This window comes from Hyperoodon ampullatus, assembly GCF_949752795.1.
Source record: "Hyperoodon ampullatus genome assembly, chromosome: 2".
Lineage (NCBI taxonomy): Eukaryota > Metazoa > Chordata > Mammalia > Artiodactyla > Ziphiidae > Hyperoodon > Hyperoodon ampullatus.
Genome location: NC_136915.1, coordinates 26,948,230 through 26,961,422, shown reverse-complemented (window position 1 = coordinate 26,961,422; position 13,193 = coordinate 26,948,230). Strand labels below are relative to the sequence as shown.

The window sequence follows — 13,193 nt, the reverse complement described above, 5'->3', positions numbered from 1 at the left end:
TAGAGAAAGCCCCCGTGCAACAACAAAGACCCAACACAGCCAAATATAAATTTAAAAAAAAATGTACAAGCAAAAGTAGTTTCTTCACCCATAGAACTGTGATAAAAGTCAGCCTTATTAATGAGAAAGCTGTGGTTGCATTTCACCAATTAGCATCTTTTTTTAAAAATATTTTATTTATTTATTTATTTGGTTGGTTGGTTGCGCTGGGTCTTAGTTGCAGCCGGCAGGCTCCTTAGTTGTGGCTCACCGGCTCCTTAGTTGTGGCATGCGAACTCTTAGTTGCGGCATGCATGTGGGATATTGTTCCCTGACCAGGGATCAAACCCAGGCCCCCTGCATTGGGAGCTCAGAATCTTAACCACTGTGCCACCAGGAAAGTCCTGAGCATCTTTTTATTTTTAATTTAATTTTTATTTTATATTAGAGTATAGTTGATTTACAATGTTGTGTTAGTTTTAGGTGTACAGCAAAGTGATTCAATTATACATACACATATATCCATTCTTTTTCAAATTCTTTTCCCATATAGATTATTACAGAATATTGGGTAGAGTTCCCTGTGCTATACAGTATGTCCTTGTTGACACCAGTTAGCATCTGGATTCTTAGGGTGATGTTTAATATAATGATTTTGATAAATATGTTTTTTAACATTTAAAAGTCCTGGTTGGGGAAAGTGCAGTTTTGTTCTGATCACTAAGGTACAGAATAGAAGAATTCGTGGACTTTTAAGAGAGAGAGAGAGAGAGAGAGTTGATTAAGGCTCTGTCCTTAGAGATTCTGATAAAGTGGTTCTGGGGAACAACTCAGGAATCTGTATTTTCTTTCAAAGCTTACTAGTTGATTCTGATTGGAGTCATTTTTGGACACTCGTCTAGTGCTTTAAGTCTGATTTCTAGATCTTTGTCTGATCATGGATTGGTAAATATAGGCATAGAAACCATTATTGTTATTTTTTAAGGAATAGACTCGTTCCTTTTTCTCTCATTAAAATGCCCTATGTGTCAGTTGTTTCTCTGACAAAGTCTATCACTCACCCTATTTAGTAACATTCACCATATCTTCATCCTGGAAATCAGTGCCAGCAGCAGTTCCTAAATGTGACTGCAGCAGAATCACGTTCAGAGCTTTCTAAAATACAAATGCCTGGGCCAACCCCAAGAAATTTTGATTTATTAGGTTTGGGTGGAGCCGGTAATTTGTGTTTTTTAAGCACCCCAGGTGATTCACATACAGTCATATGTTGACCAGAGCTTGGTAACCACTGGACACAAATGGGCGTTGAGTTCACTCACTCCAAAATAAGAAACAAAGCCTGTTACCCTAAAAAGGACAAATGGCTCTAGATAATACCTAATACCTGGTGTTGGTGATGGCTGTGAAACAAGTATTCTGACACGCTGCTGATGGCAATGTCACTTGATATATGCCTGTCAGAAAACAGCTTGGGGCCTAGCAGTTTTTGGTAGCTGTAATCCTAGAGAAGGCAAAAGGACCTCTGCAAAGATGTTCATCGTAGCATTGTATATAGTTTGTAAAAATGAGAACATAATCTAACAGTTTAGAAATTGCCAAATAAATTATGTTGTCACTAATAATTGGGAATATAATATAGCATAAAAATTACAAGCGAAGACTAGGTAGCCACTCAAAAGTACTTACGATGCAGTCTCAAGTGAAAAAACACAGGAGGTTTATTCTCCAGCTGCAAATTTATAACGATTCCATATGCTGCAAATAAGGCCTGGGAAGAAGAGAGAAATATTAAAATATTTTTATTTAGTATTGTGAGTGGTCCTTCACTCCGATTAATTCTGCTTTTGTTAAAGTCATTTAATGTTTAAATCTTTGTTCAAAAAAATTAAAATACAGATTAGTTGAGCATATTCTCATTTTCAACCACAAGAGGTCCTCCTCTCCTCCCTGGCTTCTAGGAGTCCAAGATAGATCTCCTGGATCGGAAAGAGGATGTGAAGAAAAAACTGAAGAAGGCCTTCTGTGAGCCAGGGAATGTGGAGAACAACGGCGTTCTGTCCTTCATCAAGCACGTCCTCTTTCCCCTCAAGTCTGGTAAGATACTGCCTGTTTTCTTCTCGGAGGCCAGGCTGAAATAGCAAAACCAGTGCTGTGATCATACTTGTGGTTTGTCACAGAGTCTTCCTCCAGGGGCTGGCTTCCCCGATTCTCTGCTCTGATTTCTCATATATTAATGTGTGATTGAAGTGGGGATATCGTTGAGTTGTCTGTGTGTTTGTTAACAGGGTAGGTTCTAAGTGGGGTGTCAGGGTGAGCAGGGGTGCTAGAAATGAAGGGGTCAGGCAAGTGGACTAGAGGAATACAAAAGAGATGAAAGACACGATCGTTCCCCCAAGCTTGGATGCTAGCTGGGTATACAACATTGCCACTCATCCAATTTAAGAACAATAAAATGCCATATGATGAAGTTCAAAATATATGGCAGAAACTACAGATACCCATACATTTGGGCCAGGAATGCTGACTTGCCATTATCAGTGAGTTTGTTGGCATGGATCCTTTTTCTTATAGAGTTCGTGATCCTTCGAGATGAAAAATGGGGTGGAAACAAAACCTACACAGCTTACTTGGACCTGGAAAAGGACTTTGCTGATGAGGTAATACCAGAGGAGGAGTAATCCCCACTGAACTCATTCTGACAAATCTCTCCATGTGGCCTTGCCAGGTTTCTTGTTACGTGCCACAGGGCTCTGTCATCATGCTCTTGGGTCCATATATTTTGTATTAATGGCTTAGATCCACGTGGTTCATGGATTAGAGTAGCAAATGGCACAAAACTAATATATTGGTGTCCTAATCACACTCCAAAGGACTTAAGCTGGAATGAAGGACCGACAAACTCAACAAGATGAAGCATTTCAGGGACAGGTACAAAATCAAGGTTCAGAAAAGAGACACAGCTATAAAAGCACAGAAAAGAGAATACTATTCATTTCGACAAACAATTTAACAAAAGACTCACTAGGTTCGCATGTGTTTGGCACCATGCTAGGGGCTGGCATTATAAAGAGGATTAAATCCTCATGAAGCTCATAGTCCATAGGAGAGGCAGACATGTAAATAAATAATCATTTACTGGTTACTGTACCAAGTATACATGGTCCAGAAATAGAACAGGAGGAAGTGATTACCTGGCTGTCTGGGAAAGCTTCGTGGAGGGGACAACATCCAAACACCGTTTCACTTGAGGATTAGGAGTTCATGAGGAAACCTGTGAGGGAATGCATTGTGCACAGATGTGGTAAGATGAAAACAGCATGGTGTCTAAGGAATCACAAGTGCTTTCGTCTGACTAGAGTCTACAAGGTGATGGGGGCACTGTGGGAGAGGGAGGTAGGCCAGATCATGAAGGGAAGGAGTGATAACAGTGTGTATGGGGAATGAAAGGAGGGGTCTTGACTGACTGAATTTGGGCTGAAGCGGCAATGTGACGGGGCTGTCAGAAATGTTCATGAGGTCTAGGCCTCAGTCATCAGAAATGTAGAGTCTGGAACCAGGGAGTTGATCATCCGTTCAGTTCTGCATTGTTCTGAGTACCTTTGGGGTTGTGCATTCAGCCCTGGACTTCAATTGTGTGAGGTTTATTTGACAATCTGGGGTGTGTTGGTGGGGAGAGGAAGGATGCCATGATAGGGAACAGACTGCAAACTGTGTCACAAAGCACAGCTGAAAGAACTGGGCGTGTTGAGCTGGGAAGCAAGCATGTGTTCACCCATCCTTGAACACAGGGAGGGCTCTCCTGGGCGAGGGGTGAGGTTCCTTCTTGTGGCACCAGACGGCTGAACTAGGGCTGCGGGTGGAAACCACAGGGAGGCTTGTTTAGGCTTGAAGAACTTTCTAGTGACCTCAATGGTGTGGTGATGGGCAGGGCTGCCTGGCCTGACCTTGCATTCCCCATCACTGAGGTGTTCAGGCAGAGGCCAGAGGACCACTGGAGGCAAGGTTGTATGAGGGTTTGAGCACCAAGTGGAAGAAAAGACTCAATGACCCCTGAGGTCTGAGGGCCCTTAAGGCCCATTTTTTGGACATTTGGCAGCTACTGCTCTGAAACCCATCTGAGGCAGAGGCCACAGAACCCACACCCCACTCCTCAACCCTGTGAACGGTCCTTTATGGGACTGATGAGACGGAATAGAAGAAACGCTACTGAAGAAAGAGCCTGACAGCGTAACCAGCAGCACTTTCTGTGATGGTGGACATGTTCTGTCTGTACTAACACAGCCACCACTGGCCACATGTGTCTGTTGAACCTCACAATGTGACCAGTAAACTGAGGAACTGAATTTTAACTTACATTTAAATATGCACATGAGGCTTGTGTCTACCATATTGGACAGTGCAGGTCTAAATCTTTTCTATTAAAAATGAAACATTCGGGGGCTTCCCTGGTGGTGCAGTGGTTGGGAGTCCGCCTGCCGATGCAGGGGACATGGGTTCGTGCCCCAGTCCGGGAAGATCCCACATGCTGCGGAGTGGCTGGGCCCGTGAGCCATGGCCACTGAGCCTGTGCGTCCGGAGCCTGTGCTCCGCAACGGGAGAGGCCACAACAGTGAGAGGCCTGCGTACCGCAAAAAAAAAAAAGAAACATTCGGGACTTCTCTGGGTGGCACAGTGGTTAAGAATTGTCCTGCCAGTGCAGGGGACACAGGTTCAAGCCCTGGTCCTGGAAGATCCCACATGCCGCGGAGCAACTAAGCCCGTGCACCACAGCTACTGACCCCACGTGCCACAACTATTGAAGCCCTCACACCTAGAGCCCACGCTCCACAACAAGAGAAGCCACCACAATGAGAAGCATGCCTACTGCAACGAAGAGTAGCCCCCGCTCGCCATAACTAGAGAAAGCCCACGTGCAGTAATGAAGACCCAACACAGCCTAAAATAAATAAATTTATTTTTAAAAAAAATGAAATATTCCCGAGGAAACGAAGGAATAACATCAGAAACAAAAACATAGGCATTTTTTTATTACATGTATTCATACCTAGGGGACGTCCCCTCAGAATATCTTAGAAGATCCTTTGGGGCCAGATTTGGGATGTAAAAGTGGTAGTCACAGGACACGAGAAGAAAATATGGAATTACTGAGCTCCTACCATGTACTAGCACTACTCACCATTTTTACCCATGTTAAGTGATTTAATCCTTATTCTGACTCTAGGAGATAAAGGTATTGTTATTTTCATTTTTTAAGCGAAGAATCCAAAGCTCAGAGGGGTTAAGTGCCTGGTTGGGGGTCACCCAGCTAGCTGGGACTCTCACCCCAGGCTGTAACTCCAAAGGCCTGTTCTTCCTTCTTGCTCACTCAGCTCCCCCCTCAGACTGTCTCTAGCTCCTGGGTTCCCTATGTGAATGTTTCCCTACCTGTAAATAACACGTGCTTTACGCCACTACTCTGAGCATGAATGGAGGGACTTGAAGAAGTCAATTAAAAACATTCAGCCTCTAAAAACCCTCAAGTTAGTGTGGAATTCAGTGTCAAAAGACCTGGGTCTTGGACATATTAGATAACCTTTTGAACCTATTTCCCCTTCTCTGCTCTACCAGCTTCACAAGCTTGTTCTGAGGTTCAAATAAGACCCTGCTCAGGAAACACCCTGCGTCCTATATGCATATTATTCTTAGTAGATTCAGGTGTCCTATGCCCAGTTCACCTGTTCCAGTGCCCCTTCTCACCTGGCCTTGTACACTTGCAGGTTGTGCACCCTGGAGACCTAAAGAATTCTGTTGAAGTCGCCCTCAACAAGTTGCTGGATCCCATCCGGGAAAAGTTTAATACCCCTGCACTAAAGAAACTGTCCAGCGCTGCCTACCCAGATCCCTCGAAGCAGAGTAAGGCCAGCTGGGGAGGGGTCGGGCTTGGGGGAGGGGTGACATCATCAGGTAGAGAGCCTGTCAGTGGGCCTCAGAAAAGGGTCTGTCTTCAATTCAGGCCCGAGAAGCCGGTGGTGGGGGGGGGGAGGGGGCGTGGTCTGAAGTGCAGGAATGTCATGCCCCGTTGACTGGTGGAATGGAACTCCAGTCATCTTGAATTTGGTTTGGTCGGTACTATGAAGTGATTACATCCTGCTGTACCAACACTGCTGTGAGTGCTGGTTTGAGACATGTACTTTGATCCTTTCACAGGATCTGCCTCTTCAGTTAAGGAGACCAATTGGGTTAGACCATGAGGGTAACACAGCTGCTTGGGCAGGGTCTGTGCAGCATCTCAGGGAAGCTCATCTCTAGATTTGCCCAGTTCCCTTCCACGTGCTCCTGACTGGTTCTTAGTTGGCCAGCCACGCATCCACGATGCTGAGATAACATGAAGAGTCTTGTGTGGCCCTGCCAGAAAAGGAGGAATGGCTGAATATACGTGGAATGCCCGGAGGTGGCAAAGCTACACTTGGCCCCTCCCCCTCCAGCCCAGTACCTGAAGGAGAGAGAGATGAAGTCTGGCATGTCACTTCTCAAAGGCTGCCGGCCCTGTTTTAACGAAGGTATAATTCAGTGGGTAGATTCTGGGGATTCTGCACTAAGTCCTGCTAGTGTCATTTGGGGGGATCAGCAGCTGACCTGTCATGGGAAGGAGGAGAGTTCTGAGCCTTGGGTTCTTCTCATCTCCAGAGCCAGTTGCCAAAGGCCCAGCCAAGAATTCAGAACCGGAGGAGGTCATCCCATCCCGCCTGGATATACGTGTGGGGAGAGTCATAAGTGTGGACAAGGTACTCATTTTCCACCATGTCCCGGGGAGGCGGACAGGGGTCAGGTTTGTCTGCTTCCATCTGGAGGAAACCTGGCCTGGGATGGGAAGTAACATCCCTGAGGTCATATGGCGAGTCAGAACCCAGGCATCTAATTCCAGGCGTCAGGCTTTTCCCTTTGCTATCTCTGGACCTTATTCAAACAAACACAGCCAGGAACTCAGAATACGGAGGGATGTTAGTCAGAAGGAGCTTGTTTATCCATCAAATCCAGTCTGATTGACTCACCTGGTCTCTCCCAGCTTGTCTGGACTAGCCACAGGCCTTATCTTGGATCAGGTACTTTGTCCTTCCCTCTCCCCACCCCAGAAAATGGTGAAGGGAGGGCTTCCTTTTTCCCAGAGGCAGATGGCTATGCAACCAGTGGCCTGGGGCCAGTGGTCTGGGTATTTTTTTTCTCCCAGTATTGATTTGCTTTTCACCATATTAGACTAACCACCAAAACTACCTTGAAATAGCTGCTGATGCTCTTGTTCCGGATGGTGAAGCCAGCAGCTGCCTCCCGTCTTCCAGTCCCCCTAGGACTGGGATTGATCTGGTGCACACATGGCCATGATGGTGGCCACCCAGGCAGTCCAGGCCATTTTAATCTCTGTTAGAGGTTCCTTCCACTTCTAACACAAGTAATTAGGCTCATGTTACTCAAATCTGCCTCTTTGGGGCCCCTTCTCATGTCTGCTGCCTGGGACCTGGAGAGTTAGCGCTAAGAGGGTTCCTCCAGGGCCTCAGTAAGGAGTGGATGCCCCTTTCTGGAGTCAGAGGGTTCACCAGGCCCCATGATCCATTCCATTATGATGTTCTCTGGGCCTGACATCTCTTGCTGGCAGCACCCAGATGCAGACAGCCTGTATGTGGAGAAGATTGATGTGGGGGAAGCTGAACCACGGACTGTGGTGAGCGGCCTGGTGCAGTTTGCGCCCAGGGAGGAACTGCAGGACAGGCTGGTGGTGGTGCTGTGCAATCTGAAACCCCAGAAGATGAGAGGAATCGAGTCCCAAGGCATGCTTCTGTGTGCTTCTATGTGAGTGAGGACTTGGGGGGTGGGGAGCGCAGGGCCTGGGGAGGCCCGGAAGAGGGGGGATTAGCCCACATGCTGCCCTTCCACATGCCAGGTGGAGGCCCTGAGAACACTACCCAAAAGATGATGCATGGAGGGATTATTTATTGCACAAGAGCCGTGGATGAAGCACTTTACCTAAAGTTAACTTTATTAAAACAGAAATTGAAGATTCTAAGCTGTGTGCATGCTCGGGTCTCTCTACTAGTAAGAGGTGAAACCAGGATTCAGACCCAGTTCACTGACTGTTATGTCATATACTTCCTCCCCTAAAAGCCCAGATTTTGGAGTCTCTCCTGACATAGAATTTTAGTTCAGCCCTGGTTAACCCAATGCGGTTGATATCCAGAGACGTAGTACAGCAGTGAGGAACTCCTAGGGCCCTGGCATTGAGGGTTCCCTAAATCCCATTAGGCCCCTAGGAAAAGGCCCCAGTGCTTTGGCCTCCATGGCAGCTGGAGACAGTCCATAGCCTCACTCTTACCTTGTTCTGTGTGTCTTCCCAGAGAAGGGGCAAGCCGCAAGGTTGAGCCTCTGGACCCTCCTGCTGGCTCTGCTCCTGGTGAGCGAGTGTTTGTGAAGGGCTATGAGAAAGGCCAACCAGATGAAGAGCTTAAGCCCAAGAAGAAAGTCTTTGAGAAATTGCAGGTAACAATCTGCACTTTTTCCCTCATACCAGGGCTGCCTGGACTGTCTCCAGATTGCTCTGTTACTGAATCCACACCTGCCCTTTTCCCAGCTGGGCCTTCCTGCGTCTAAGCCCCTCTCTTCCTTCTTCATTCCAGACCTGTCAAATGAAGTGCCTGAGGAGCCTGTGGGCCCTCGCAGGTACTGAGCACTGACAGACTGTTTGAGGCACTGTGTCAGGGACTTGAGACATTTCCTCATTTGACCTTCCGTCTGTGATAGATTATCCCCAATTTATCTGGCAGGATACCTGCCAAGGCCACACAGGGTCACCGGAAATGATGGAGCCAGGATGAGAGCCCTCCCAGGGTCCCTCCTGCCCACCTTGATCTGAGAGCACTCATTCTCTTTGCTTCAGGGGCATTGACTCACATGGCCTGCCCCGAATTCATTCATTCATTCAGCACCCTAATATATGTGTCCGACACTGTTCTAGGTGCTTGGGCTACATCATTGAATAAAGCAGCAGAGATTCACTCTCCTCGTGGAACTAACACTACACATGTGACTCTTCCTAGTTAGTACCTTGTTTCCTCAACTAGACAGTATTTCTGGAGGGCGTTTAGAGTGGTTTCTACCTCTCCATCCTCCTGCAAGTGGCAAATGGCTTTGTCCCCTCCCTCCTTTCCTAGTTTTCCAGGCCAGTTTTTTGAATCCACTATTTTTTTCTAGCTATAAAATAAATTTTCATTGTAGAAATGGCTAAAATGTAGCGGAAAGTGAAGAAAATAAAACATCCATAGTCCTGCTACCTAGAGATGCTAAAAAATGTCATTAGTGATTATTTCTTTCTGGGCTTTCTCTATGCATAGTGATAATATATTTATAGTTTGAGTCATACCATGTTTGTTGTTCTTTTTTTAAAATATTTATTTATTTGGCTGTGTCGGATCTTCCTTGCGGCATGTGGGATCTGCTCATTGCAGCGCGCAGGCTCTTCGCTGCGGCGCGGGCTTCTCTCTAGTTGTGGCCTGCGGGTTTTCTCTTCTCTAGTTGTGACACGGGCTCCAGAGCGCATGGGCTCTATGGTTTGCGGTACATGGGCTCTAGTTGAGGTGCGTGAGCTCAGTAGTTGTGGCGCGCAGGCTTAGTTGCCCCGCAGCATGTGGGATTTTAGTTCCCTGACCAGAGATCGAACCTGCATCCCCTGCATTGGAAGGCAGATTCTTTACCACTGGACCACCAGGGAAGTCCCTCTTCTTCTTCTTCTTCTTCTTTTTTTTTTTTTAATTTAACTTTAGGCCTCAAAGATTTCCCCATCTTCTTAAATACTGAGGTAGGGGGAAGAACCATACACACACACACACACACACACACACACACACACACACACACACACACACACATATACATACATATATATAGTATTATATAATAATGATCATAATTTACCCCAAACCTTATTAGACATTGAGGTGGTTCTGTTTTTCACTCTTAGAATGTTACGATCGATGTCCTGGTACCTAGCTCTTTGTATTTATTCATGATTATTTCCTTAAACTAAGCCCCTAAAATGAACTCACCTTAGGCAAAAGATAGAAATACCTTGAAATGAAAGCTTTTCGCAAACTGCCCTTAGAGAAGTTGAGTCAATTTACACTACTAGTAGTATAAGAGTCTTTGTTTTCTTGTAGTCCTGCCACCATCACTATAATCACTTTTGTTGTTTTTCTTATCCAGGCTGACTTCAAAATTTCTGAGGAGTGCATCGCACAGTGGAAGCAAACCAACTTCATGACCAAGCTAGGGTACATCTCCTGTAAATCACTGAAAGGGGGGAACATCAGCTAGCCAACCTGGCGTCTTCCTCCCTTCTCTCATCATCCTGAGTCACCTGCTGTCTCCTTAATTTGCTCCATCCATCATCTGCTTACCCATCTCCCAGGACACTGAATTAGGAAGTTTGGGACTCTGTGAGGTGCAAGACTTGGTGAGGGGCAGCTCAGCCTCCCCAGGATCCAGGATCACCCTGTCTGGCTGCAGGGAGAGGCTGACCTCCCGGGTAGTGATGAGCGCGAGGCAGTGCAGGGAGTGCAGCCCTACCTTCTTCCCTTGGCAGCTGACCTGACAAATCTGGTTTCAATATGATGTAACTCAGAAAAAGTTTATGCCATAATCCTTGTAACTGGAAAAATATTGGTTTCCAGTTTTCCTAGTGTTATCCCAGCAGCTGTGCCTCTGGCTGGGATCTGGTGCCTGAACTGGGCTAATTACAGCCTCTCCCCAACAGGAAACTGTGGGATTTGAAAAGGGAAGGGAAGGGAAAACAGAGAACCTAGTGGTCTACCAAGTGGTTGGCACCTTTCCCCAATGCCTGCCAACCCTGAGGCTTGTCGCTGGGGGCAGAGCCTGCCCCGGGACTCCTGGATTGCCCTTTGATCCTGCTGGGGGGACACTCCCTAAACCAGCTGCGTGTTATTGGATGGCACAGCCTGGTTCTTTCTTCAGGGAGGGTGTGGTACTTCTCCATAAGGCATCTCAATCAGGACCACTAAGTATCATTGTCATAATTTCAAATAAAATGTCTGAACAAGGGTGTCTGGACGGGACCTGTCTGTGAGCTGCACCATCTCAGGAAAGGAGAACACAGTGTGTAGCAGCTTCTGGGCCCCTCACCCAGCCTCGGGCTGTTTGTATCTTGGACTTTTGACCCTGTAATGGGAGCGGGGGTGGACTAGGCTGGATGGCAGACACCTTGACTTCCCCTTTAGCAGTGTTAAAAAGAAGAGGCTCACTTTAGGGTCCAGAACACTGTCCCTTCTAAATGTGGGCCCAGACCACGACCTTGACCCACCCCATTAAGAAGCAGCAGCCACAGCCAAGTTTTAATCATTTAATTAACATCTTCGAATGAAACCCACACAGAGCTTTTTCCATGTGTATCACTCCAGCTTCAGAGCAGAGGGAATAGATTGTTTGTATAGACATATCAAAGACTCAGAAACTTAAAGAAATATATATATGTGTGTGTATATACATACACACACACACACACACCTCTCTCGAACATTTTTATGGAAATTAAAAATCAGAGGCTTTTGGTCTCTCCATGTGCACTAGGTCAAGCTCATTCACCCAAGAGGACAAAAGGATTGCCTCTTGGAGATCCTCCCTTCTCCTTTCTACTCTGTCCCACCCAGTGGGGAAACAAGCTCAGAAGAATCTAACTGAAGACAAGGGGCTCCAGTAACATAGGGAGGGGAGGGAAAGAAACACAGAAGGTGGGCTCCCTCCTACCTCCAGCAGCTCCGAGGCTGCTGCCAGGGCCTGGTGTCATGGAAGCTTTGGCCTGGTCCTGGTTCCTGGTTCCTGGTTCCCAGGGGGTTGAATCAGGAGCTCTGAGCAGAGGAGTGCCTACTGACTGTCCTCTTTCCCCAACTCACTGGGCAGGCACAACACATACCCAGCAGCAGCTCTCCATTACCCAAAGGGCAGGGAAGAACATTGGTTTATAGCTACAGAGAGAAGAGAATAGTGAGAGAGGGCCATAGGAACCTGGGATCTCAGACCACATCCCCTGTGTTCCCAGCTCTTTTTCTGGGAGGGGGGTCAACCTCTCTCCTGGGTGGAGGAGAAGCAGCTAAAAGCAAGGTCCCTTGCCTGGCTCAAGCCTGAGTCACTGTTGAGGGAAGAGGATCAAGACAGAAGGGGTGACCTGGTGACAGCCATGCTGCAGTGGAAGGAGGTACTAGGGCCACCCCCGTGGAGCCACCGGGGCCAGTGAGGAAACCAGCTTGCTTACCAAGATAGGTGGCACAGGTTGAAAGTGGAAAGGTCAGCAAAATTCCTGGAGGAGAGATCAGTAGCAGAGGCTGATGTCTAGGGGGGAGCCACCCAGCCCGCCCCTAGGAGCGCTGAGTTCCCCCTCATTGACTAGGGAAGGGTCTGTCATAGAATGCTCCTTTGGCTTCCCATCCTGTCACTCAACGTCAGCTCCCCCCAGTGGAACCACCTGTGCTGAAAGGCAGCTGCAGAAAGGACGTGCTCGGAGCAGAGTAAAGGTCAGAGGATGAAATCCATAGGGCCAGGTCTGGGCCCGCTGCCCAAATAGGCTCTTCCCTGCCAGACCCACCCCTCCATCCATGTCCTCAGTACTTCCTGTTGAGGTGACAGGAACCCAGCTTTGCCATGGCCTGTGGCTCCGGCCTCTGAAGAGTCGTGCCCGCCCACCCCAACCTGATCGAGTAAAACAGGGCCAAGTGCCCCATGACGTGACTCTCTACTCTGTTCTCCCACTCTCTGAGGACAGAGAGAGCCTGTGGACCTCCCCTCTGGTTCTTTCTCCCCCACCCATTTGGGCCCTGGCAGTCTCCCACTTCCTGTCCCCTGCATGGAGCACCTGGCAGAACCAGAAGGCAGGAGGCTGGTTGGTGGTAAGTTGAGGCACAGGAGGGCTAACCCCCTCTGCACCTTTTGTGCTTTGGAATTCCACAGCCCCACTCCTGCCTCCAGCCTGGAGAAGCCTGTGGGAATACAACGACTTGCCTACCTCCAAGAACTAAGAAAAGTTGCAAACTGGATCGGAGGAGGGGGACAGATTAGTCCCAGCCGTGGGCTGGCTGCTGGGGACTGATGCTGCTGCCATGTAAACAGGCCCCTGGAATGTGGCTTCGCGGGCCCTGGAGGATGGACATGCAGCCACTTTTCAAAAGTGCTTTGATTCTGGA

At 47.7% G+C, this 13,193-nt stretch overlaps 1 protein-coding gene across 1 annotated transcript in view; it reads left to right on the top strand.

Annotated features, from left to right (window-relative positions):
• YARS1 (tyrosyl-tRNA synthetase 1) overlaps window positions 1-11,054 on the top strand; it is a 31,001-nt gene extending 19,947 nt beyond the window's left edge. Inside the window, exons 7-13 of the mRNA XM_079727620.1 lie at window positions 1,938-2,073; window positions 2,551-2,636; window positions 5,736-5,871; window positions 6,646-6,743; window positions 7,610-7,803; window positions 8,346-8,487; window positions 10,207-11,054. Coding sequence (XP_079583746.1) covers window positions 1,938-2,073; window positions 2,551-2,636; window positions 5,736-5,871; window positions 6,646-6,743; window positions 7,610-7,803; window positions 8,346-8,487; window positions 10,207-10,317 — 903 coding nt within the window. The 3' untranslated portion in view covers window positions 10,318-11,054. The remainder of the gene's footprint in view (window positions 1-1,937; window positions 2,074-2,550; window positions 2,637-5,735; window positions 5,872-6,645; window positions 6,744-7,609; window positions 7,804-8,345; window positions 8,488-10,206) is intronic.
• Window positions 11,055-13,193: the final 2,139 nt, after the last annotated feature.